This window comes from Musca domestica, unplaced genomic scaffold, assembly GCF_030504385.1.
Source record: "Musca domestica strain aabys unplaced genomic scaffold, Musca_domestica.polishedcontigs.V.1.1 44, whole genome shotgun sequence".
NCBI lineage: Eukaryota > Metazoa > Arthropoda > Insecta > Diptera > Muscidae > Musca > Musca domestica.
Genome location: NW_026712334.1, coordinates 6,080,271 through 6,108,159, shown reverse-complemented (window position 1 = coordinate 6,108,159; position 27,889 = coordinate 6,080,271). Strand labels below are relative to the sequence as shown.

Genomic DNA, 27,889 nt, shown 5'->3' with positions numbered 1-27,889 from the left:
TAAGGATGAACTACAACATTTAAATTTGGAAATTTATAGACATCAAATAAAAAATTGTAATCGTATGATTGCATGAGATTACTTTGAAAATAAATGTCATAAAGGAAAAATCGAATATTGTAGTAACAATTTTACATTTATGCAGGTTCTGAAACAGAGCACTAATTTTTAAAAATGTTTCGTAAATATTTCAATTTGGTCCTTTTATCTTGATTTCTATATTGTGAAATGACCCCATCGTTATTTCCTGGTTAACCCACTTGCACAATTGGATCCAGATGGATATGATTGTTTGGCATGACTTTACCTTCTTAATTCTACCATGTATTAAAAGTGTTCGCCGTAATTGTTTTCATAGAAAGTATTTTTTTAATTTCCAATTTTATTGATTTGTTAAAAAATAACAAATCTTCACAGCAATGAATTTTCTGCTCATAAGACTTTTTACTAAATGGAGCTGTTGACCATATTCAACGGACTCCTACGTAAACAAGAAGAAAAGTGACCAACATGATCGCTAATGTGCACCGTGTTTTATGTTCCCAACACTGCTCTAAATGATTATAGTTAGCCAAAATAAGATATCATTTGGTATAATTACATATTTAAATTGATTTATTTTTTACAATTTGAAAAATGTTTATCAACCAAATTTTAACGCAAACGCAATATGAAATATTCATGCGCAATATTCTAAACGGGACAAATCAGCAATCAGCTGTTATGTCAATCGACTTGAAATAATGTGGCGTTTCCACTGCACTTGATTCGCTCTCTATTCGTTGTTTGACCCTTAACTATGAAAAAACTACATTATTCTTCACACAAAATTTCCTGAGCGAACACTCATATTTGTACGTTGTTCAAATCAAATTACTCTCAGAACAACGAAAAAATATGTCCCATCCCTAACAAATGAGAGCATTTATCGAAAAAATAAATTATGACATTTAAAAATTAAAAATAGAAAAATTTAATGAAATTTTAAAAATTTTTGGGAAGACTGAAAATTATGAATGAAAACTACAATATTGAATGGCGTATGTACATTCAAACGAAAGTACATTTTGTTTTCTCTCTCATTCGAGGTACGCATTTTATCCACGAGTTGAAATTTCCACAGAAAACTGCAAACAAAAGAGGCAATATTTTCAAAAACTTTGTATCGGCAGAAAAAATGTTTGACAAGTGTCTCTCCAGCAAAATTTAAAAATAGAAAAATACAAAAATATGTTCAAAATGTCAACATTTGCACAAAAAGTTGAAAACGTGAATGAAAATTATAAAATTAATGATATAATAAATCTTTGGGAGAAAAACAATCATTTCTTCTATTCATATTAGTGAGAATTTCATGTATTTTCGTATGAATTCCCATTAAAATCAACAAACAAAATTTTTGAAAAAAGGAATTATTTTACTATGAATTACGAATCGTGCCGTATGAACGGGTTAATTCGTGTACATAATTCTGAGAGCGAACAACGTTGTTCGGTTTCCAATGGAAACATGCTATAACATAAAAAATCGATTATCCGATATGTGAAAATATCGATTAGTCAAAAATCGACCTAAGTATCTCTATTGTCAAATAAAAGTTGTCGGCAGCTACAAAAATAAATCAGTCGTAAGAATTTATTGCAACGCTAAACATATAAAGGCTAACAACCAACGTGTGCTAATAAAACCAAAATCCAATAAGAAAGTGTGTGCTTTGTGAAAGAAGAAAGTACATAGATAAAAAGAAACAAAAAAAATCCAAGTGTGCTTTTTTGCAAAGTTATTCATATTTTTAAACAACAACAAATCATCAACCAGAAAAAATGGCCGATTCCAACAAGCGTAATATTCCCATCAAATTGGGCGATTTCAGCGTTATTGATACAGAATTCAGCAGTATTAGGGAACGTTTCGATTCCGAAATGCGTAAAATGGAAGAAGAAATGGCCAAATTCCGTCATGAATTGATGAATCGTGAAGCTAATTTCTTCGAAAGTACCAGGTAAGATGACTTTTCAAAATTGTCTCAAATGAAGTATAGATATTTTATAGATTAGTGCAATCAAATAGCAAAAAACAAAATAACGGCTAATTTAAAGTTAACAATTGAATTGGGTTGATGATCGGCGGCTTGTTACAGGAACCGGATCTCTAATTGCAACCGGCTTTTGTTTTGTGCCCACTTTAAAGTGATTTATAGTTACACATTGAATGCTCCGACTTTCCCACACGCTCTACGTACTTCATTATGGCAACATAAAAAAATGTTGCTACTGGTTGCTGACACACAAAGAGCAAGGGAATAAAAAGAATGTCTATGAAGAAACTAATTTTTCTGTCACGTCTTTGCAAACAGTTTTGCTGCAAAGATAGATGGCAGCAAGCATAATTTCCAAAGTTATTTTCTGTCTTTGTGAGTGTTCTGCACTATCTGCCTGATAAATTGTGGTGGCAGCGGCAGCATACTTTTTGTTTCCTTTACTCCGCTGTTACCATTGGTGGTTTCATTCGAAATGCCAATCAACCGGTAAACTATCCAGACAACAAACATTAAGTGTTTGCTTTGCTTGCACTTTAATAGCTAGAGCAGATGATGAATGTTCTGAGTGTGGGCTTTGGAGCATGCGAGGCGATAAATTCTTTAAGATTTCTGTGCTATCACCTTCACGATTATGAACGCCAGTTTTAGAGATCAACGATTTTTATGCCAAACACGACAAAAACTAATATAAGGTGACATTATAAAGCCCATGAAGAACTGTTTCCAATGACAAAATGTATACTCCTGTGGCAGTCCTTGGTTTCTTAAGGCTCACTTAACCAAAATTAAAAACTTTCATCCATTGACAGATTGAAACACCAGCTCTTTAAAACAGGAAGTATTAACGGGATCTCAAATCTCGAAGTTCCCTTCCATTCATGAATATTACTAGCCAATTTCTTGTCCATTTGTGAAATTTGTGTCACTCAAATTCTATGACCAAAGAGGGATGATATTACTCATAAATTGTCCTATGATTTTTTATAAATAATTTTTATGTTTAGTCGCAAAGAAAATTTATGCTTTGGGGTATTTGCTATTTCAGTATTTAAATCTTAAATATTAGCGAAATCTTATGTAATAAAAAACAAAGACAATATCTTCCTTATTACTTTACTTGATATGTCGGGACTCAATAGCAATATCTTTCTAATTACTTTACTTTATGTTCCGGGACTTAATAGATTCAATTTTCGCTCCAATTAAAATAAAAGATCTTATGAATACTAATCTATTTATCTCGCTATGCATCAGCAACTTCCTCTGTAGTACAGGTATGGAAAAACAATTCCCATTGTTATACAGGAAAATATACATATCTCTGTGGCATGACCTAAAATACCTATGGACCTCCTGCTTGGCGTCAGCATTTTTCAAAGAAAAAACTTCTTCCAACACATCTCGGTTTGTTTAGTCTCGAATTTTTAGCTAAAAAAATGCAGATGAAAAAATTAGACTGGTAAAGGAAAATTTGTTAAATAAGACATGAAGAAAGAATAACAAAATGTGGGCCAAAAATTTTCTTGTTTTATAGCTTTTCTTTCCAACGCCAACAAGCCAACTTGCTGCCTTAGTCATGGCAAATGTTCTTATGTGTATTAAATGTTTATGTCTGTCTGGTACTTTCAAACATCATGTATCTAGAAAGCAAATAATAGAAACAAATCCAAACATCCGAAATGAGAGTAATTTGTATTGTGGCAGATAGAAGATAATCTGGTATGGTGTTTTTCTTTTTTGAAAATTTTCACCCATACACGAAAAAAATACTTGTATGTACCGACGAAGGAGACGACACATGCAATAAAATTTGTATTTTTAGATTTGATTTTCGTTATTTTATTTTTTAAATTTCAATTTATATGAGAAAATTTGTATGAGAAAAACAGTAGGCTCCGGATTATTGAAATTATTCTAGATAAAAGAATTATAATTTTTATATTTATTTAAATTTAAATTGAGTTTAAGGGAATCGCTTCATCGTTGAATTCTGTGAGACTTAATCATGTCAATAACTTTTTAAAGTTCTTGCTGGCTAAGTCATTTCTAATCATCGTCAACTAAAAAAAATAGGTTACGAACAAGCATTAATAACAACCGTTAAATATGTTTATTTTTTATTTTATAAATAATTTAAAAAATTTATGCAGAAAAAATTTACAAAAATGTGCATGTGTCATATAGCTGCCGTCAACTGTACCTTACGGGACCAATATAAAACTATTTAAATTCCATTAAACAACACATCAAGTGTTGAAATATTTTATTTGCAATAACTTGTATCGTCCATAATATCTATTGACTATTGAGATCACGGTCAGTGCGATTATAATTTGAAATATAAGAATGGCTTCTGGGCCTGAGGAGGGTATAGGGAAGGATTGGGTGTTCATTTTCATAAAATACCAACAGAGCATCTCATGAAAACTAAGAGATAGTTGAACATAAGGTAGCAGATCAGACATTTTATTTATTTAATTCATATTGTAATATTATCCACCGAGGCCAATAACATTACAAAGTTACAATTAATCTGAGTAAAATTACAAAATATTTATAAAAGGAAGAAATTAACAAACACAAAAAATTAACATTTATATTTTTTTATATATATTTTTATATCAATGAATGAGCAAGTATGGTCCCCAACCATTATATATACGAACAGTTTACATCAAATAAATTTGTCCCAGATAGCAATAAACACATATAAAAAATCAATTTAGAGACAACAAATTTTAAATGTTAAAAAAGTGAGAAGTTTTAATTTAAATAAATTTTTAGAATGAGAGAAAAGACGTAGCTCTAATGGTAAAACATTCCAGTTACGCGCAACTCGAACCAGAAATGATCGGCCGAGTTCCTGGACGAATGAGAGAAGCAAAAATCACTATACAATGATACTGGCTTTGCATTTTTTATAATTTTATGAAATAGAGACAAGCACCGAAAATTTACATAATCTCATGACATAGTTCGAAACGAACCGTGCTATAGAATTGACAAGCCGCTTTAAGTTATTTAAGTGAAACCCCAGAGTACCTGTAGTAATTTCAAACCCATAGTTTACCTGAGACATTAGCAAAGTATGACCAATTTTATACTTGATGTGGAAGGGTAAACATAAATTGCAACAATAAATTTTACGTAATAAAGAAACAATTTTACCAGATAAAGCGTCAATGTGGTGTCTAAAAGATAGTTCACTGTCAATTACTATTCCGAGACATGTATGTCGATCAAGTATCTGTATCCTATGATGTTGTATATTCATATAGAAGAAAATCTTTTACTAAAGATCAAAAGGGGTCTAATGAAATGCTTTTAGAGCTTCTCTTAAAATACCAGAATGTCTGCGATAACGAAAGACCAAATCTTCTTATGGAGTACAGGATAGTTTACTTCAACAGAAAAATACTCTGTAGAAGAAGGTCTTCTGACAAAAGATCAACAGATCTTTTTTTTATAGGAGACAGGCAGGTATTTTCACATCGAAACCAATAGCTTGTTTGCCTAGCCTTCAAGTTCCTCATTTGTATAACTTACACCGTACATTGTATGGAGGATGTATTAAGTTTGTCATTTAGTAAATTTTGTAACTCATGTAAGACCCACCAAAGTGTGTATTTTTAATCCGCGTAAAATTCAATGTAGATTTTAGCTTGTCTGTCTTTTGATGGAATCGACATAAACATCTAAAATTTATATAGTTTCGTGTTTTCTTATAGTCTTCCATATACCAGTAGCTACAGATTTCGGACATTTTGATATTAGTCGCATGGAGTATGATATTGGAGTTTATTTTGTTCCAGAAAAAGAACAGAAAATTGGCTTAACAGATCCACTCTTTGATATAGACCACCAAAATCCCACTCTCATACAACGGAAACACCATATATTTGGTATTTTCTTTAAAATTTGTTTTTTTTTTCACTTATATACATTGTTTTAAAACTGACAAGTATACATTTTTCAAAAGGTGGAGGATATTCTTCTATTTATTACTAAGCACCCCTCTTTTTACTTATAAGTTCCCCCACATAATTCCGAACAACTACGTTAATATTTTCATGATTTGGCCCTGAGCAGCAGCCAACCGCCTGCCATCTAAACAGACCAATTTCGACATCAAAATCTCATTATTTTTTTTTTTTTTCAATTTACTTCAAAATAAATATTTACCCGAAATGTCTGTGTGAAGACACGAAGATGGATATTTTTGTTTATTGCAAAAGATTTGAATGTTTATTTAAGAAATTATGCAAATGTTGAAATGTCTATAAACAGATATCATAGTCGTCTGAGGAGTATATCGAAAATATGCAAAAATTTTGAAAGTGAGCGTTGGAACTATTTTTAAGATTTAATATTAAATATTAGTTCTTGAAGGAAAACTGATACAAAATTGGATGATATAGATTTAAGTGCCAACTTCCTAATTAAAAATGTTTGCAAAGAAAGTTTTTTTTCGTTTTAGTGAAAATCTTTAGTTAACACAGATATGGCATACAAAGTGGGTCTATAGGTTAAAATTCAATGGTTTCCTTCACCTCTATCTGTGTTAAGTTATAAATGACAATTTTATAATTTTAATCTGTATGTTTAAGGAGGAAGCAAAAAAAATATTAACATTCTTTCTTCCAACGTCGTTGACCTTCAAAACCGTTCTTCTTTTATAGTCCAAAATTCAAAGGTTTCCTTTACTATCTATGTATTGTTGTAATAGACAATTTGATATTCCCTTCTCAATTTGTTTGTTTGAAGAAGGAAAAGAAAATTTATCAAAATTCTCTCCACTAACGTCGTTGACCTTCAAAACCGTGCCTCTGTTTTAACATTTCTGATTGAATTTCTTAAGAGAAAATGCCGTCATCATTTTCGTGCAATCGTCTATTTTAGATGTTTGTATACAAACTATTAAATTCTTTTCTTTTTCTTGACTTCCTTTCGACGTTTCCTTCTTTAAATGAGTAAAAATATTTTGAAATATAAAATCGACTACAGGGTGTTTTCTTTCACAACGAGAAAAAGGGGAAGCTTTTATAATGACGTTGCCTTGACGAAACGTTCTAACAACATCTACTCATTCTCGTTGATTAGATTAAATGTTTGCGAAGCACTATTGAATTGTTGTTGCAGTTTTTTTGGTTTTCTACTAATAAAAAAAAAATACAAACAAAACTCGTGGCTACTTTTCAATTGCACGACTAGCAATGTTTTAAAGTTTTTCACATTTGTTGGCCTTCAAATCAGTTTCGTTTGTATTTTCTTTTTTAAGGCTGTCGGAAAATGTTACGATGACGTTTTGTTGGCTTTCTTTGAAAATCGGTGATTCATTTCCACATATATATTGTTTACCCCTGCAATTATTTATAGGTCATCACCATCAATTTTCGTTTGGAACACCCTTATCCTGCCATAGTCACTGCTTTTATTTGGTAGTCCAGTCATTGTTTGTTCTTTCTTTGCATATTAGTCATAAAAACGATTACATGGAAACATGTGTCCTTCTCTCCTTAAAGAGAAATCACTTGAATCGATTTAGATATTTTATTTGATTTTTGGGAGTGTGTCAAAGACCATCCCAGTAATGTTTACAAAAGGTCGTCTCTTTTGACCTACGTTTATTCCATTTAGATATACATTTTTCATTAAATTATGTTAACATTTAAATATAGATATGTTAAGTTGGTATGATAGGACAAGAAAATCAATCATTACAAAGGACCTTTTTTATATTTATAGGGTATAGAATGTGTGGCTAAGAACACAAATCAAGAAATTTTCCATAATAAAATAAAATGTAGGGACTAAGAATTTAAAGAAATTAGGAAATCTGAAGGTATATTACCATTTATTATTTTTAGTATCAACATGGCGTTCAACATAATACGTCTGCTTTCTAGTGTAAGCAATCTAATTAATTCTTGATTGCAAGAAATCATATTTAAAATAAGTGAATTCATTAAGCTTTGCTGGATTCCAAGGTCACTTAATTAGTCTGGGGCTGCTACCTTCCATCAATTAGTAAAACTAACCTAAGAGGAGTGCAAAATAGGAAAATAAGTAGTCCTGACTATTGTAGACTATGTAATAAAGTATGGCAGAAATACAATTGAAGACCTTCTATGCAGATGTCCCATGTTATCAAACAGGAGACCTCGTTGGGGGATAGAAACTCTAACGTTCTTCTCAGACGTAGATCCCATCATCATCTAAAGGTTTTCTGAATACATCTCATGGCTTTTTTGTTTCTATATATTTCCTTTTACTATCACCACTACTTATTCTTCATAGGATGAACACGATAGACCAAAAGTCTGCCGACTTCACCAAAATCAAACAAATTCTTTGATAAATACAATTAAAACTGTTTCGAAGATCTGGCTTCAAGAACTCATACGTAACAGTAAGAAATCTGCATAGGGGTCACTATCTCGAACGTTGTAAAGCATTATATTTAATATTGAGGGCTAGGCGAGCATGAGGGAAAACTGGAAACAACGTAAAATTATAATTAAATTTTTCACAAGGTGGTGGAAACCAGAGGCAACAAAGGATGAATGAATGTATATAAAGAGACTACACAATTTCTGAAACAATTTCCATCAATACATATTTGGGGTATACAAATGATATTTTAGCGACACATTTTTGACCAAATCAAATGGAAGATTATATAGGACAACAACTTGTCATAGGCAAAATATTCTAAAAATGTATAGATTGAAGGAGCTACAAATGCTTGTAGTTTGAGAGCTATATGACTTCCGAAGAATTTTCAAATTAGTTAGGGACACAAAATATGTTTACCATTCCTAAAAGAAGTTATATTTGTCAGTAAATTTTTTTAAAAATAGAATAGAAAAATCTGCAATAACATATTTTCACATAAAAAACTCCCTAGTATAAGGGGCTTTGCCTATAGAAATGCCTACTGCTCTCACTTTTGCATCATGCAATAAATGTGTCACTACACTACTCTACTTGAAAATTTATACATTTACACGCTACTTGAGCAGTGGTCAGTAATTTGCGGTGGTGTTGTTGGTAGTTATGTACGATAACAAAAGCCCATTAATTGAGGTATTGTTGTGAATTTAAAAAAGTTGTAATATATTTCAAATCAGCATAGGCACTTACGATTCCTAACTTGCGGGCCGTATAACAATAGTAATACGGTCGTGGTGACCTACATATACTAAGGCAAAAAAGTAAAAGTTTTTGAAGTGATTTGTTTTTCTTTTTTTGTTTTGCTTGCAAATTTGCGTCATAATAGGATGTATGGTTGAAAGTTCATTAAGACTTATTTTCAAATATCTAATGTTTGTTGGTTTGGTTTTTGAGAAAGGATTTATTTTTACAAAGCATAACCTTGTGTTTTTCTTCCTAAGAAGGGGAATAAGGAAAAAAAATTTATTTTCTATGCCTTTGCCTCTCATAAACACATTTTTTTAATTCTTGAAATGTATTATATGTGAATCGCGAAGTTGTATTTTTTATTCTCTGATTTTGACCAAGAATTTTGCAACATCTGTATACACTTAAGTTTTAGTCATGGAACTTTCGTTTTCATTTTGTAGCGAAAGTTAAAAACCGTATTATTTTGCCAAAAGTCGTATCCTCCCCCATTATATTATTACAACAACAAACGTTTTTTGTTATTGTTTTATAGCTTATGGTATGTAGCTTTATTTCAACCCCGCATTTTATAACTTAATGTGTGTGGAAATGCACATGGAACGGCGCACAGCTATTCGAATATTGATATTTTTTATATGAGGTCATTGGTTCTGTTTTTATCCAAATCGTGTTTTTATTCATTCATTCATTTTGTATTTTATATGTATTGAATGCTAGTCAGTTTAGTTCTCTTCCCCCTCATTAATTTTTGTATATAATAATTCATATACATATATATATGACTCATATGAAAGACGAGACCAGACACAAAAGACAATGAAATCATTTGAGAGAAGGTTGAAATGATGACGGACAATATTTTTGTTAGCATGATGTTTTGAGTCTTCATTTCCACTTTTTATATCAAAATATCTAAAAATCATCATCGTTTTAATGTTTACGGATGAATTGATTAGACATCTTTGTTACATATAGTGATTGATGGTCGAGACAAAAAATGTATGTTTTTTGGTTATTTCTGTAATAGGGATACATTTCTTAGGCTCTTTTTTAAGGAGCTCTCCAAAACTTTTTGATTACATTACTCAGGGCCTGTTTCTCTATGACGAGTTTAAAATGAGCTCGAAAAAAAATATTTCACCAAGAATAGTCAGGTAATAGAATTTACGGGCTCTTTAACACGTTTTTGTGCACTTTATTTTACGTTAATTTAAAATTCAAACCTCATTGAAATACAACTTTTTAATAAAATATCAATTATTGAACTTATATTTTGTTCGAAACCCAAATACTATTTTTCTTTTTATCTTAAAAACTTAATCTTAAAATGCTGTATGTATGAGTTATTGTTGCGTTGCGATTATTGATAATATCAACACTTTCTAAATATGTGCATTCTAAGAAGTTCTAATTTATAATTTACGATCTTGAATGGTAAATTTTATATTTTCAGAATGTCCATTGGTTTTCTATTCATAAATTTCTTATATATCTATATGACTTTTTAATTGATTTTAATTATTTGGTTAATTTTACAGTTTGAACAGATTATATGCGAAGATATATTTCTGTAAGATAAAAAAAAGGCCTTCAACTATGCACGGATCTATCTGATAAGCTCAACATTTTCGTTCACTAAATCATGTTATTATTTTTTGCAGAAAAGTCGTTGTACTTGTTGTTATCTTAGAAGAAGGAGATAAGAAACATCAGTGGCAAAAAAGTTGAAGCCTTTTAAAATGTCTATATCAAATTAAAGACATTTAACAAGTATTCTATTTGAATATTCCACTTCTTCTATAAGGTTCTAAGGCTTTTGAATATTTATACCACCTGCGTGTGGGTTGGATTCCTTAAAAAAACTTGAAATTCCATATCAAATTTCAAAAGCGTTTTAATACAGATGTCATTATGAGGACAACCCGCTCTCAAGTTACAAAAGTCATTGAACGTTTTATCTAGCGTAAATCACTTATTCACAAGATAAGAATGGTGGTGATAACAATTGTTGATCCTTCCATATGATAAGAAAGCTACTCGAAAAACAAGCGAATGATATGAGCGGTTTCGACTATTCTCTTCTCTATACTATGTCACGGCCCTGCCTCCACAATACAGAACACCATATTGTTTTTAAAATTTTTTGATTCAAATCAAGTACACAATTTCAAAAATATTCCGAAAATATTGAAATTCCAAAATATTTTTTGGAGAACTGTGAAATCTGTATTTATATAACACCGATTCATAAGAACGCACAAAGAACCAATGTACCGCTATCATATCAAAAAAAAACTCTATTTTTTATTTTTGTTCTCAATCTACTTTTTTAACATTGCTGCTCACAATTTTTCAATTACAATACAACCAACTAACGCTACTGTCATAATCATCGTTCTTGTCCCGCAAAATTATATACAAAGTGAAACATGCACACGTTTTTTATGATGATGTGTGTGCCATATGTGTGGGTGGCTAATAACATTTTTTTAATGACGTGTAGAATTTCTTTAGCCAAAGTACATCGTGTTGGCTGGCTTGGCAACGTTCTAAAATGATGACGGCGTTATATGACAAATTTGTGTGCGTTTGTGTGGTTGTGTCTGAAGATTTTTTAAGTTTCCGACTCATTCATCAACGGGTTCTTTTACGTTTGTTTAGAAAAGTGGAAGTATGGCAAATTCTTAAAGAGTAGCTGACTGGGGAATTGCTGTACATTGGCATTTGTTTGTCATATTACGGCCTACTCAAGTTATTTGGAGTTTGACCTGCTTGATTTGCGTTGAGAGGAGGGTGGTATGCAAAGTTTAGGCAACTAAAAAAGTAAATATAGGAAATGAGTTAGAATCAGAAATTGAAGAGCGCGTAAGAACATTTTAGGAACTAAGAAAAGTTCTCAATTTTAGGAGACAACATTTTTACCTTTTGTATAATATTTCTTTAGGTACTAAATAAAAATATTTCTTTAGCTACTAAATAAAAACCAAATACATAAATAACTTAACATTTGAAAAGTACAATAACGTATTGCACGTTTGTGGAATTATCTATCTATTGAGCTTAGAATTTGTTCCCATTCTAATAATGCCTTTCATTTGAAAGTATTGAATCATGTCCTGTATCCTGGTATTTATCCCAATTAGTTTTATTTTCGCTGTTTTGAGCTTTTATTATCTTCGTTTTACTCTTTTTTTGATGGTTAAATTTTCTTTATTGTCGCCTTTATGGTTCACCTTTTTATAAAAAATTGTTTTAATTGCTTGTTGTTGGTTGTTATGTCTCTATTGATTCATTTTTTTACTTTTGGCTTTTTTTGTAGTTTTGGCTGGGGATACTTTTATAACTTGATTTTTAATAATGTGATAGTTATTTATAAGTTATTTTTAATTTCTTCATTTTCTTTGAGTACCTTATTAATACAATTAATTGGCCTTGGAATTAAAGAAATAAAGAAATAAGTATCATCCCTCCTTTATGAGTCCCACCTCGTATTTTTGTTCTAAGCAAGCGCTGGGGACGCCATCAGTATGACAAAACTCGAAACAAGAAGTCATCCCACTCTATATATATTGGTTATAAGAAAATCGCAGCGGCAACAGCAGCCGCACCAGCCAAAAACTAGCCAGGGCAACGTAAATTTCTCCTCCTTATTCTCCCCCTCTTGTCATTATCTTTAGTACTGCCTTGCACTTCGTTCGGCGTGATATTAGAATGTACGCTATGTAGGAACCAACCGATGATGTCATACTCAGTTTGGTATAAAAATAAATATACAAATTCAACGTTGTTGACGAAAACGTTGCCGGCGACGACGACAACGACACATCGTTGTTGTGGTCGTGGTCTTCGTTCGTTGGCGGTGTTAAGACTGGCTGCCGGTTGCTATTGGCGATGAGGGGCCGATTTAAGTAGCTGCTATAGAATATAATTTTCCTACACCAAAGTAAGAAACGAATCCCACTTCTCCGGTGAAAGGGGGAGAAACGTAACAAGAATATAGGTGGGAAGATAGATCATGAGTGGGGGATAGACAAATGAATGTGTGTGTATGTTGTATGGTCACTACTACACACACACTAAAACCAACAAATCTGCCATGAGTGGCCCGCTTTTTGTTTTGTAGCGTATTTTTTCCGCGCGGATTCTTCTCGATAAAGAAATAAACAATGTTCCTCCTCTGCCCTCACCATATAGAACAGCAGACAGAAGCGTGAGTGTGAAAATCATCCTAGGGAGTTATGGTGGTAATAATGAATTATACGACTGCGAGACCCATAATATTTGAGTTATTAGCAGTTGCCGGGCAAACTGAATGACCGGCAGTAGGTCGGTGTTGCTGCTCCGTTATGAATTTCATTATTGTGTTCTCTAGCTATACAAAATTTAAATAAAAACATTTTTGATTTTTTTCTTTTTGTTTTCGTTTTTTCACATTTCTGTCATTGTGTAGAATACAGTGGAATCGAGGGAATAAATCTCAATTTTTTTTGTATGAGATAAGATTTGACGAAAAATTTACCAAAAACAATTTTGAATAATGTTGAGTTAAGAACCCTGTTATTGGGGCAGGTGATCGCAAAATTTTAAGAGAATGAAACGAAAAAAATTTTTAGCTGATTTAGCAGTCGCCCTATACGCCACAATTATAAACCGGTCGAAGCGCAATTTTATATGGGTCTAGATTTTAGGACAGAACAGAAACAAAACTTTTTGGATGGTCATCGGATATTTGTGTGAACAATTTCAAAATTTCCATTCAGCTGTGATTTTTAACACTGAAAGTCACTTTCCGGCGCAATCATTAGTATATAAAAATGGCACATCTGAGTTTTACACTGATGTTGATTTTTTTTTAGAATAAACTTTAAAGTGTTCCAATTTTGTATTCCAATATTTTGAAAAATTCTTAGTTTCAGTTCCAGACGTTTCAGATCTGCAGAAACTTTATCGTAAATTAAAGTCATGGTTGGTTTTAAACTGGTTAAAATTATGCTCTTGCTATTTCGTCTTCTTAGTGAATGTTTAACATCGTAGCAAAAAGTTTCTGATTCACTCAATATTGGGTATTTAGGCACTAAGGTTTGTTAGCAATCAATTAATATCTTGTAAAATTATAACGGGCTAATTTGAATGAATTTTTTAATATTTTTATTGCAATTAAACTGAAAAGAATTATACAATTTTTTATAAAAATTTTTCTTTGTGATCTTTTTCTATACAATCCATTTTTTTCTATATGTTGGTAAAAACGTGTCATCATGAACTGGATTTTCAAGAACATTTTCGATTTGTTTTCACTTATAAATTTATTTCCTTATACCACCCTCCCAGATCTGTTTTCCTCGCTAATTGCTTCCAACAAGCATTGGAGGTGTTAAAACCCCCCACCCCCAGCAAATTTAATTCATTTTCTGTTTGTGCTCAGCTTGGTGTGTAATCGCAAACAAAGCGTTCACATTGATCTTTATATGGCAATTTGATTATTCAAATGTTAAAAATGTAACACAACAGAAACTGCTGTCATTCATTCATTCACACAACAAGGCATAACGGGGGGAGTGGGTGAGGGGTCAATTTCAAACAATTTAAGCTTTCAACAGCAACGCAATGTGACAGTGACAAAATTTATGCAAATTTCTATAATGGAGGTTGTGTGTTTTATTCTACAGTAGATTTAAGATTAAATGAATATTGAATATTTACTGCTGCATCGAGACAAATCTCCTTGTGTAGGTTAAAAAAAATTGATTTTGTATTATTTCATAAAGTTGTTTACGTTAGCAAGTATCCACTTTCAAAAAGTATTATTAGTTAAGTCATGTTTTTCATCAACCACAAGTGCAGTCATGTTTGTTAAACGCTTTTGAATAAATTTGTATTTTTTTTTAAAATATAACCTGAGTTTTGTAAAAACAAATTGAGTAGTTTGCACTTTTTGGCGGGATATCTACAAGCATTTGCAAATGCCTAAAATGGTCATTCGAAAAATTACAAATTTATTTAAATTGTCGTTTGTGAGAATTACAAAGAAATTGCACAATAACATATATAAAATGTTATAAACTACAACAGATTTTGAAATACATAAAATAAAAATAGAAGGCTTATTACGATCGCAAATAATCAAGTCTTAGGCAAATTTTTATTTGATAAAGAAATACACAAGAATGGGGCATCCTTCTCTTAAAGATGTCACGAAGCAAGAAATTTAAATGGGTTGAAATCACCATATGAAACGATAAAACTCCAACAAGTAAGACTCCAGATGTCATCAAGATTCGAACTAAAGACTGGTTTAAGTTGAGGCTTGCATCCAGCCTTTCAAATAATCACAATCAAAAGAAATCTATCTGGCATATGGTTGATTTCATGTGGTGTATTTTCGTTTATTTCTCAAAATCAAGTTTTAATTTTCACATTTTTACTAATTGTTTATTTAATTTGTTTTTGTATCGGCATTCAATACAATATGATTACGGCATTGGCAATGGCAAATATTTACAACATTTATTCACATACCAATACTAGTCTCCCTTTCTCGTACTCTCTCTCTCTCTCTCTCTCTCTCGCAGCCTCCAATCTCCCCCATTTCTCCTATCTCTTCTCTGTGTTGCGATTTCATAGAGATTCGATTTTATTTAAATGATTCTAATGATGTTGATGATATCATACAATTAGAATTTCAATATTTATAAGTTGCAAAAAAAAAAAAAAAACAAACAAAACAATTTCGACTTTGATTCTAAACAATTAGCAGCGGTTCTTCTCAATAAACTTTATAGATCAAACAATTTTTAATTTTTGGGGAATACAATTAAATCAAAGGTGCTAGAGATAAAAAAAAAAATTGTGGAAAAACTTTCCAAATGAAAAACATGTGTTTTTTGGAAACGAATGGAAATGAGACTATAAATTTCGAATTAAATCGGGAAACATCGAAATAGAATTTCACAACTACCAACAAAACATTAAGGAAAAAACTTTAATAAAAGAAACCTAAGATACCAGGGTCTGGATTATTGTCTTATGACAATGAGAAGTTAATGTTTTTATATAGGCAGAAAATTATGAAACAATTTCAACAGAAACATATTTATAAAATAGTAGTCCAAGCATATGCGTCTTTTTCTTTTCCGAACATACCTAGTATGGAGGGTATATTAAGTTTGTCATTTCGTTAGTAACTTATCGAAATAATCAAATAAAAAGTATACATATTCTTTATCAGTGTAAAATTCTAAGAAGATTCCAAAATATGCGGTTGTCCGTCACTCTATGTTTCGAAGGGATCGAATTTTTATAGGATTGGAAATGCGGGACTATAGAAAAGATCCTGCCGATTTTATCATTGTTTGCCAACACAATTATTTGAAATTCGGTATTTAAAGTTCTTCAACCTCTAAGGCAGAAATTGGTGTATGTGGGTTCACGTTTTTCAATAGCGCCCATATATCGATACCTCCCGATATTCGGTATTTTGCTAATTTTATCCATATTTTTTCAACGGAGATGTTTGAAATTTGTTATTTAAAGTTCATAGTGGATATCAACCTCTGTAGCCCCCATAGGAAGGCATTTCCCGAATTTTTGGTATTTTCTTTTTTTAGCTACAGTTTACAACGGAATTGTTTGAAATTTGGTATTTAGATCTCTTAATCAATACCAATCTCTTAGGGGAACTTTCGTCTCTATAAGACCACATTTTCGTATAGCATACATAGAAAGGTACATCATAAAAGTCGGTATTATTGAGCCCCATTACCGGTTCAGATATAGCTGTAGCTTCCATATATCCCCTCAGTCCCTCAGTTTGGTACCAGATATTCGATACTGCCCAGAAATACCTCTCTCAAATTTTGTTAAGATCGGTTCATATTTGGATATAGCTCCCATATATCTTTATCCGATTTTACGTTTATTGTACACCAAATATTGGATGTTAGCATAAATGGAGTTTAAGACCCTCATATTCGTAATATGCAATCATCAATAATAATATTTGGTACCCGATATCAGATACAGTTCAGAAATACATCTCCCAAATTTTATTGAAAGCAGTTAAAATTTGGATATGTATTCCATATATCTTCAGATTCCACGGTTATTGTGCACCAAAGTATCAGATATTAGCCTAAACTAAATGGATTTTTTGACATTCAACAGAATTTGTCCAGTTGATGAAACTTGGATTCTATATATCTATGGCCCAAAACCTATTTTTTAATATAATCCTTCCATATAGCAATCTTATGTGTAGTAATATTACGAGGGGTGCAAATGCCTTCGTCCAATTTGGTGGAAATCGATTCAGAGTTGTATATACTTCCCATATATTAGTTTTCTCTGATTCCAAATTATTACTACTCTGAAGCTACAATACGAATTCAAAAAAGTTCATAGTTAGTATTGACATAAGTTCCCAATATAAACCTTTATTTGTTACGGATAGCTCTCCTAAATGTGCATTAGGATGAAGGGTATCATATGGTCAGGCCTGCCGAATTTTGGATATTTCTTTACTTTTTTTAAAAAATTTGAGATTTTTTTTTTGTGGACGTGCTTAAATTCCATTGTCTAGAAAATACAATACTTTTTCAATTCACATTTACACAATTTTAATGCAATATTTAAAATTTAAAAATATTTATTTATGGAGATGACAGGGTCACACTCCCACTACATATTCTTGCTCCTTTCGAACTTAGAAAATAGGCACCTCATATTTGTGTTTGTAGTTTTTATACCCTACAACACTATGTGTTGGGGGTATTATAAGTTTGATTGGGCCAGAATTTATGCAACACCTCGAAATATTGGTTTCCCATATAGGAAAGTATATATGGATCTTCCTAGCTCGCCGAGCTGAGTCGATCTAGCTATGTATGTCCGTCCGTCTGTCCATGTTAATTTGTAATCACGCTACAGGTCGCAATTATGGCCCGATCCTTACGAAATTTTGCACGAAGGTGGGGTTAGGGTCAGAATAGAAGCCTATTTCTTTTGGAGATGATCGCCAAATGTTTAGGGGTTGAAATGGACCAAATACTGAAAAAATGTCGGATTTTGCAGTAGCTATACAGGTCGCAATTATAGACCAATCGAATTTCGCATGTAGCTAGAGTTTAGCGCGGGGAAGAAGCCTACCAATTTGGGTGGTCATCGGATAATATTTAGCGGGTAAAATAGACCATATCTTTTATGTTGAAAAAATTCAAAATTTTTCATTAAACCGCGATTATTTTAAATTCTGGCGAAATCACAAAGCCATGGCAAGGTTACTTCTGATCTTTACATTGATGTTAACATCCAACAAAACGGATATATAGCAAAATATTTGCGATATATATGTTTATCAAAGAAGATATGCTTGAATGATCTCTTATATGTCGAGAACGGCTGAACTGATTTCGACTGTTCTCATTAATTCAGAATGGCCTCTTGGCAGGAAAGAAAAAACGTCGAAAAAAATCGCATAAAAATATCTCTCTAAAGATAAAAATATTGATTTTGTAAAATTTTCTCATATATTTTCAATTTTGTCATATTTTTGGCATATTTTCATTTTGAATTAAACATTTGGTAATATTTCTACAGCTGTTAATCTTTTGCCACTTCTGAGAGATTATAGGTCTTTGGGAAATATTGGTTCCAGATCTAGGAAGACCATTTACGTGCAACATCTACCAATAAATTGGAAATGAGCAAATTAGTTTGAGTTGCTATTATTCGAAAATTAGAGAACGAAACCTGATGGTTTTCTTTTATTATTTGTCACAATATCTTGTGGAATTCTTTCGAGTATCTCGCCTATATATGAACTGTATCGTTTATTATAGTGTTGTAGGGTATTCAACGGTCGACCCCGCTCGACTGTAGCCCTTGCTTACTTGTTTTTATTTAATTTGTAACAATTTTAAAATGTAAATTTATTGTTGTTTGTACAATAAAGGTTAAATATTCTATGTCTATAATTAACAAGTCTACTATTGTGTGAGGGTGTTGTAATAAATTATGTAGTTTTACATTTTTTTTGCTTGATTTGCTCATTTACACAAACACCGATTGAATGAAGGGTGGACGACGGTGTCGGGCGGGCAAGGTCAGTTTTATTAATAGAAGTACGCGTAATGCTTTTCAATAAAATAAAAACGAAAACAATATGCATATTCTATTTGCCGTTATATCGTTTGACTAACTATTACAAAAATGTTTAAGCTTGGGATTTTAGTATGGAATTGGAAAGCTTCGGCATATGTAAATTAAGAGCCAAACATAAAATGAAAATGTCAGTGATATGGTAGTAAATAAGACCAACAAGAGACTTGAGACTTGTAGCTGCTCATACTTAAACCAAACCAATACTTGAGTCCTTTAAGAAGCCTTTAAGGACCTTTTTCTGTATGACGATATTTTTGTGAAATACGATACGAATGAAAAACATCGTTAAATGTTTCTTTATTATTTATTTTTTATTTAAAATTCGAAATTTGGAATCGTGTTTTTCATTTGTCACAGAAAATAAATCCAAAGGTCTAAATCTCAACATTCTAGGAAAAATCTTCAAAAATTCATTAAAAATGATAAAAGTTCATTACGCTTTTAATCCGTAATTTAATATGCAGGTTTGTTCCTAACATTAAAATGCCACTAGTAGATTATATATTGTCTCATGTCATACACAAACATTTACATTTCTATAGACCCAGAATGAAAACCAAGTATAATGAAACTATGGTGGAGGAGAACGACATAGACTTGGATATCAAAATATGACGGTTTCTTATGACATCATAAATGTGTGTGAATAAAAATATTTTCAATATTTATCATCACAGCTAATGTCTGCATTGGTTTTCGTCATCGACACTTCAACATTATTATTGCCATAACTAATTCTGGCATTTAAGTAATAACAATTAATTAATTAAAATATTATGCTGATGAAAAATAAAACATTCCTCTTGAGGTTCTTAGAAATCACATATATGTTTTTAAAGCAAAAATATTCTTAATACGGATATGTATTTCAACCTAATCAAATTTAAATTTGAGAATTTATTAATTTAAAAACCAAATTAGCCGTTATTTTGAGTCTCTTCTCTACATATTAATTTATATACGTATTTAAAACTTTGTATTTTGTGTCTTTTTCTATTAATTTATATTTGTATCTTATATACTGTGTAGTCTAAATTATACAAATTGTCTTTACAATATCTAATAATAACAATAATATAATAAATATTCTTGTATTTCTTCCTCTTTTCTCTGCCCTCTCCTCGCTTGCCACCATCTTAAAAATTGCTCAAAAACTAAACGCCTTGCCTCTGTTTTGTGAATATATCGAAAAACGAAAAAAAAAAATTGTCAAAAAAATCGAAATAATACAATGGATGTTATTTGCTCTATGTGTATTATTTTAATACAAAAAAATCTAATAATTTTGGCTGCCTTACAAAACATTGCTTACACATATATTATAATATGCGTTTATGTGCAATATTCAAAAAAATAAAACACAAATTCTTTCGACAAAAAATAAACAACTAAAGTACAACAAAAAAGACTACAACGACCAGGTATTTCTTCATGTGAAAAACAAAAGAACAGATAATATATAAAGATTTTAATTTTTGTATACATATATGCACATATATTATATTTTTGTACACATACATACCCACTATGTATTTGCATGAGAAAATTTTCAATGGCTAATTTCATTATGTGAATTTTTAATTAATTTTTACGTTGTATTAGGTGCCTAACAGATCATTTATGTTTTTTAATTGAAAAATTTAGAATATATGTTTTTAAAGTGGTTTATTTATTTATTTTTTTTTGGGAAATTTTGTGTTTATTTTTAAAACTATTTTTTTGTGTTACTAATAATCTTAAAGGAATTCGTATAAATTCTATAAAAGAAAATTTTCTTTTCTATTTAATATAAATAGTAAAAAGGCATACCTGGCGAAATTTTTAATACAATCCAACAATAGAAAGGAACTTGAAAAAATAAAAAATGCAAAAAAATCTCTCTGAAATTATTAAAATATCGATATCGTTACAGTCATATGGGACCTGTACGAAAAAGTAGACCTGTATAACCATTTTTCTGAAGACGTTTCCTATTGTAAATTCTAAATACCAATTTTGAGATGAAAATGTCTCTGAAATCGGCAAAATAACGAATATCGGAAGTTACAATTATATGATGGGGGGATATACGAAGATGTGGACCTGGATGGGTAATTTGAACAGTGGCGAACTTCAAATTTGAAATAATTCTGGTGACAAAACTTCGACCTATTTGTTCAGATTTCTTCAAGAATATTCTCTACCTACTGGGAACACAAATCAATGTCAATTTGCAGCAAATTCTGTATGAAAATGTAACTAATACACTCAAAACACCTCTTCATCTTCTAGTATAACTATGTGGGGGCTATACCAAAAAGTGAATTGTGCTAAGAATTCTACAAAACTATACTTTGTGGAGTTTAAAATCTTTTTTTTTTTGAGGAGATACAAACGTATGATGGAGGGTATAAAAAGATTAACCCTCAATTCCTATTTTAATATATTTTAAATTAATTAAAAAGCTCTAAAATCTTTTGGAAAAAAGAATGATTTTTAAAGAGCTATAGAGATTTTTTAAACAAACAAACACAAAAATTGCATGAAATCTTTATTTGAGTTGATAGTACGGTCCATATAATTAAATGTTTGGACCTCAATGGTATATTCACAAATAAGTGCTTGAAGTAGAACGGCCCAATGATGCTAGTCCCTTAACCGTACCAAACTGTAACTGTTTTAGTCGATATTATGGAAGCTTTTGCAATGCTTCTGGCCGATCTTCACTTCAAAATCGACAATTTTGTTTATTTACGTATTCCTTGAGTCAAAAAATGAGCATTGAACACAATTTTTCGCTAAAAAAAATGGATCTTTTGATAATAAAATTCATGATTGTAACAAGATTCATGGTGCGTGTTGTCAAAGAGATAATAGCTAAAAAATCACCCTTTAATTAGATAAGTTTTCCCTGTATACTTGAAAATTGTCTATTATATATTGTCTACATACTTGTCTATTTCTAGATATTCATAAATCTAAAATTTTAAGTTTTCGAATGCATTAAGAAGACTTTTTATTTTTTAAAAATTTTGTTTTATGTACATTTTAAAGACGAGGGAATTTTTATTTTCAATATTAAAATGTATTTTATGTTAATTCCAACATTTAGTTCACAATTTTGCAGCCCCTCAAATTAGTAATCATCCAAAATATATTTCATAGGTATTTTAATACAATGACAAAAATCTACCTCTCAAAAAATTATTGTCCACTTTTTAGCAAAACAAGATTTTAAAATTGTTAAAAATCATCATTTTTTCCATTTTGAAGCAAACACACCTGTCAACAATGAACGATAAATTTAGCCCACAATTTTCACAAAGGTGTATTAGACAGAAGAAAAGAAAAAAGAATGTGTGTCCAGCGGGGTCTAAGTGGAGGGTTAATGTCTTCTCTTCTATTCTATGTTAATCTTCCACCCACTTGGCGATTTTTTTGTTTTTTCAAAATGTATAATTTTTTGAATGGTCGCCAAACAAAATGTCTGTCATATTTGACAGCTCATCTCAACGCCATGAAAAAGAAATAATGAATATTAACATTCCATGGTGAAACGCCAACAACAATAATATATTGTGTGTTTTTATTGTTGCAAAATGTTGTTACAGCTATCTTTAGAAAGTGATTTAAGTAAGGCGGGCTACCAATAAACTCATCAAATCAGAACAAGGCCAGCGACAAATATATTTTAGAAAGATTTGAAAGAAATGAAAACCAGAATCCTGTTTCATTTGGAATTCCAAAGAAGAATGAAAAACGAAAAAAAATATGGCAATTTCAAACATATTAATGTCAAATATTCGTAATCATTAAAAAAAAACGTTTCAGGGTTTCCATTATAAAATCATTACAATTAAATTTAAGACAAGATGCGTCTATACATTCTTCAAAATATCAAATTGTGGCATAATGAAAATTATGAAATGTTTTTTATATTCAAATCGGCATTGTTATGGTTGAATTCATCTTAAGTATTTTACTTGGTCGTGTGGGACTTAAAATCTTTTCTAATGTATATTAAATTCTAACATATTTTTTTACCTTAAATAATTTTTTGGAAAATTTTTAATATAATTTCAATAATTTTATAATGAAAACCCTTAAACCGGTTTTAATATTAACAGAAAGCAGGTATTATAATATTTTCAATATTTTTTAAGAGGATATTGAATATTTATTTTGAAAACTTAGAGAAATTTCTCTTTATTTCAACTAATCCAGTTATGTCGGATCGACTGCCTGGCCATTTGTTGTGTCTATCATAAAATACCGAAATGACAAATACTGACGCACATGCACGTCATTTGTGTCAAGATGTTCACAGAATTTTGTCTTTAATTATTTTGAGATTTGAAAATGTTTTAAATTAAACACGATTCTCGTATACTTTGGGTACAGCCTTTTGCTCATCAATAACTCAACACGCGCCTAATGGCGTAAGGAAACAATAACAGATGCTGAAACACACATTCAATTAAATTAAAATTGTCTTCATTTCCGTTTCAAAAAAAATCAAGAACTAAACACGGAACATGAATTTAAAAGAAGCTGTTATTAGAAAAACATAAACATGCTACATAAATCTGGGATCTATTTTTAGCATATTTCTAAACATACATACTTACATGACATTAAAATGTGGAAATTTTTGGGGGTTGGAAAATTGAAATTTTCTTATAAGCCAGTCCTTTGTTTTAACGACAACTTCAGAAAATGTTTAAATAGGGAGACCTTCTCGGATGTATGCTCAGTTGTTAAGAACCGTTTGTAACTAAAACTTCAAATAATTATTAAATATTTTGTTAAAATATTTTTGTTTGGTTTATAAAATTATTAAATAATTTCTAATTTTGTGTGCCTTTTTTTGTTGTTAATTTATAATTTTAAACAAATTCTTTACAAAATGAATTCTTTTAATCGTTCTTCATACCAAACCCACACTAAAACTCATTCTCGCACTTTTAGGTAAATTTACTTATTCTTTTTTAATTTTAAAATATGTGTTATTTATTTTATTATTATTCATTTTATTGTTATTCTTATATTTTCTTTTTCTCACATAACTCTATGTTTAATGTTTTATTTTGTAAATATTTTGAATAAATCTTAATAACATTTCTGTTTTCTTTTTACAGCCAATCTACAAACTCTGCCCTCTCCGCCAGACCTAAACAAAACTATATCTCCGATATCAGTTCTCCATTGATTCAGGTATGTTATTAATTGTTTTTTTTTTTTTTTTTTTTTTTTTTTAAATGAAAATAAGAAAGAAAAAAGCATAATGAAAAATATGTGAAAAAAAGTTAAGACATAGCTAAAAATCACCTTGATAATGTCATTAGAAATCAACGGTAATAGTTTTAATAATCCTTCAAAAACTCACATTCAACAGTTGTCTCGAAGACTTCCCATTTGTAGCAGGGCTGCCTTTCAAGAACATTTTTAATTCCAAAACATTTCATTTCGAGTTGGGTAAACTTCAAAAATATTTAAAACAAGCATTAGCATTAGCCTGTTGTCCTCAAAGTCCCTAAAATTTGGAGTTAGTGTTGCCAAATGCCGGTAAAAAAACTGAATATTTCAGCCAAACAGGTTTGTACCGGTTACAAACCCAAAATACTAAATTGAAGTCCATTAAATTAAAAAAAATGTGATTAGAACCTTCAACATACCAATACGTTGGAGTATATATGGGTGGGGGTACATTGTGTTGTGGGCTATTCTTAAACCTAAATATTCAATGAACGAATTTTATGCTGATCAGGAATTTGTTATTTACGGAGATTCGATATGTTTGAATTTAAGTTGACTTGATCTGGTCCAAACGACAAACATTTTCTGTAGTCTCACATCATTTTGTTTTTCATGAGTAATAGAATTATTAATCCATTTCTATATTGTCATTGTCTCGCTACATATGTCTGTCATTTATTAATTTAGCATTGAAAATATCTATTTGCAACAATGGATTATAAAATTTAATTCCATCACAATATGCTACAGTTGATGTTTAATTAAACAATTGAATTGAATATATAGACTATATTGGTCAATATGATTTCATTTGGTCACATTTTAGAATTTAAGAATATGTTTATTATTATATAAGTTAACTAATATAAACGTATTGATTTATCTTTTTACAGGAGGATGGTGATAACAAAGTATTGAAATTGCGCTTCGATGTCAGCCAATATGCCCCCGAAGAAATTGTTGTCAAGACTGTCGATCAAAAATTATTGGTAAGTCTCGGTTTATATCTTTGGAAAGGGTTTAAAATGCGGGCAATTTTGACATGGTTTCACTGCTTACACATTGCAACAGGCTGGGTACAAAAGAGACCCTAGCACGGGCATTGTCTTTTTATACACAACCTGTGCTGCAGGATATTATGTACTTGTTTAGTTGTTTTTTAATATGAAAATGTTCCCGCTAAGTAAAGCTCCCATATATATGTTTTCACCGATTGTATAACAAACTGAAAGTCATTATATGCACTCTATAGAAATGATATTTAGTACGAGAGGATACATACAGCCTAAAAAGTTTCTCCATCTAATTTAGTATAAATCGACGGATATTAAACATTATACTCATACAATAGTTCCATCCGATTTCAGATTTAAACTAGCCTTAACGCACAATCAGTAATGATCGTCGCATATGTGTAGCTTTGCTAAATATTGCTGGGGGTGTCGTCCCTCCCGATCTTTGTCCTTTCCTCACTGGTTTACAATTTAATTCCTAACATTTTTTAACCATTCGCTAATAAACTTCGTACAGAACATTTAAGTATTTCATTGCAAAAAAAACTCCCATAAAAAATCGTTGGAATAAAACAATTTTGGATTTCTCGTTGAGACCTAATAAAAAAATTCCACATCTGTCCATTACCTGTCTGCCGGTATAATAATTTAGATTTTTCAAAAATAAAAACATGACTCATTTTCCTCCCAAAAAAAATGATGCTTAAGAAAATTTGTGAATGCCTGAGATTTTTTTCTAAATCATAAAACATGTGGTTCATCTACCGTGAACAAAACACATTTAACTTTTCGTATACATATATGTATACGTACATTGAGATGATAATCTAATATTATACATTTTCACAATTTGTTTTTCTTTTCGCCGTTTTTTCTTGAAATTTCGAGATGTTTTGTGTTTTCGAACAAGAAAACAAGTGCTTTAGCATGTCAAGGCGAAATATTGTATATTCTGTATGAATTCATGGGGTGCATTGAATTGTTATGTGTAGGTATATAAGTTGGAATCGCAAATATGTAACAAGTAACGGGCATGGATTCTTGCAACTTAAGTAAAAAAAATAATGCAAATATTTGAAAGTTATGTCCAAAACTTGTAAAAGGCCCTGTAAGAATCTACCTAGATGCAACAACATAATTTAGAGTCTGCCTGCCTTAAAATGCCTACATCTGCTCGTATTATCTATGGGGATTTTTGACCCCCCTCTGAGAATTGGCTACTCCCGACTTTCTTAATTGACAGCCAATAGAGAATAGAAAATTCTTCCATTCCAAAAAACACTTGTCAAAAATATTTTTCTTCCAGAGGATTTCGTTTTTGGTTGGTTTTGCCAACCCACCCACACAACAATGTAAACAAATCGTGATAGCCAAAAAGAAAATGAATTGATTTGATAATTGCTAGATGACAAACAAGCAAAACACACACAAAATAGCACTTGAAATCATTAACATCAGCGCAGCAATCATGATCACCCTGAGTGAGCTCCCACGCTACATAGCTTATTAAGGCAAAATGTTAATAACACATTTCTGTGTATTTGAAAATATTTGCATTTTATTTGATTTAACTAAATTTTGAGTTGTTAATTTTTCCCTTCTCTTCTTTCTTTTTGCAGGTCCATGCCAAACATGAAGAGAAATCCGACACAAAGAGCGTCTACAGGGAATACAATCGTGAATTCTTGTTGCCCAAAGGTGTTAATCCTGAATCGATTCGTTCGTCTCTAAGCAAGGATGGTGTACTCACTGTTGACGCTCCTTTGCCGGCTCTTACTGCTGGTGAAACCATGATCCCCATTACCCACAAGTAAAATGGTTGCTGCTAACAAGAATTTGGTGGACGACGATGCAAGAAAACAAACAAATAAATAAACGTGATACAAAAATACCCAGTAATTTTACCACCATTTCTCACGCTGCACCATCATTTTTCCAAATATATACCCCCTCCCTATGAGTCGTGTAAAATCGTCTAAGCAACTTTTTATTATACATAAAACAACAACTTACTCTTTCCACCAAATCGTCATCACTATTTTATTTTTGTATGTGAGCTTTTGATGTTTGTGAAAGAGTTGAAAAAAAAGAAATGAAATCACCAAGCGTAAATTAAATTATTTTTTGTTTTTTATCTATTATTTTTAATTCTATTTAACATTTAATAAATTTTCCAATTTATTGGTTAAAGAAAAAAGATTTTTATATAAATATTTTTTTTTTTATTTTTGAGGAAATTGGTTAATTACCTTTCTAAAGCTTCTTTTTTAATTATTTATTAAAACGGATTTCAAACGTG

The 27,889-nt window shown here is 30.9% G+C and overlaps 1 protein-coding gene across 2 annotated transcripts; it reads left to right on the top strand.

The window, feature by feature from the left end:
• The first annotated feature begins 1,610 nt into the window (after positions 1–1,610).
• Positions 1,611–27,688, top strand: LOC101897440 (heat shock protein beta-1-like). 2 transcript variants are annotated; one of them, XM_005176793.4, is made up of 5 exons: positions 1,611–2,002; positions 20,737–20,763; positions 24,460–24,535; positions 25,471–25,566; positions 27,210–27,688. In XM_005176793.4, the coding sequence occupies exons 1-5, from the start codon at positions 1,824–1,826 to the stop codon at positions 27,402–27,404; spliced, it is 573 nt and encodes a 190-aa protein (XP_005176850.1). In that variant the 5' UTR covers positions 1,611–1,823; the 3' UTR covers positions 27,405–27,688.
• Positions 27,689–27,889: the final 201 nt, after the last annotated feature.

Excerpts from the sequence above, each read along its gene's own strand:
- LOC101897440 (XM_005176793.4), top strand. The coding sequence starts at position 1,824 with ATGGCCGATTCCAACAAGCGTAATATTCCCATCAAATTGGGCGATTTC. Across the intron at positions 20,764-24,459 it reads AAAAAGACTACAACGACCAG|CCAATCTACAAACTCTGCCC; the intron begins GTATTTCTTCAT and ends TTCTTTTTACAG. Across the intron at positions 25,567-27,209 it reads CTGTCGATCAAAAATTATTG|GTCCATGCCAAACATGAAGA; the intron begins GTAAGTCTCGGT and ends TTCTTTTTGCAG.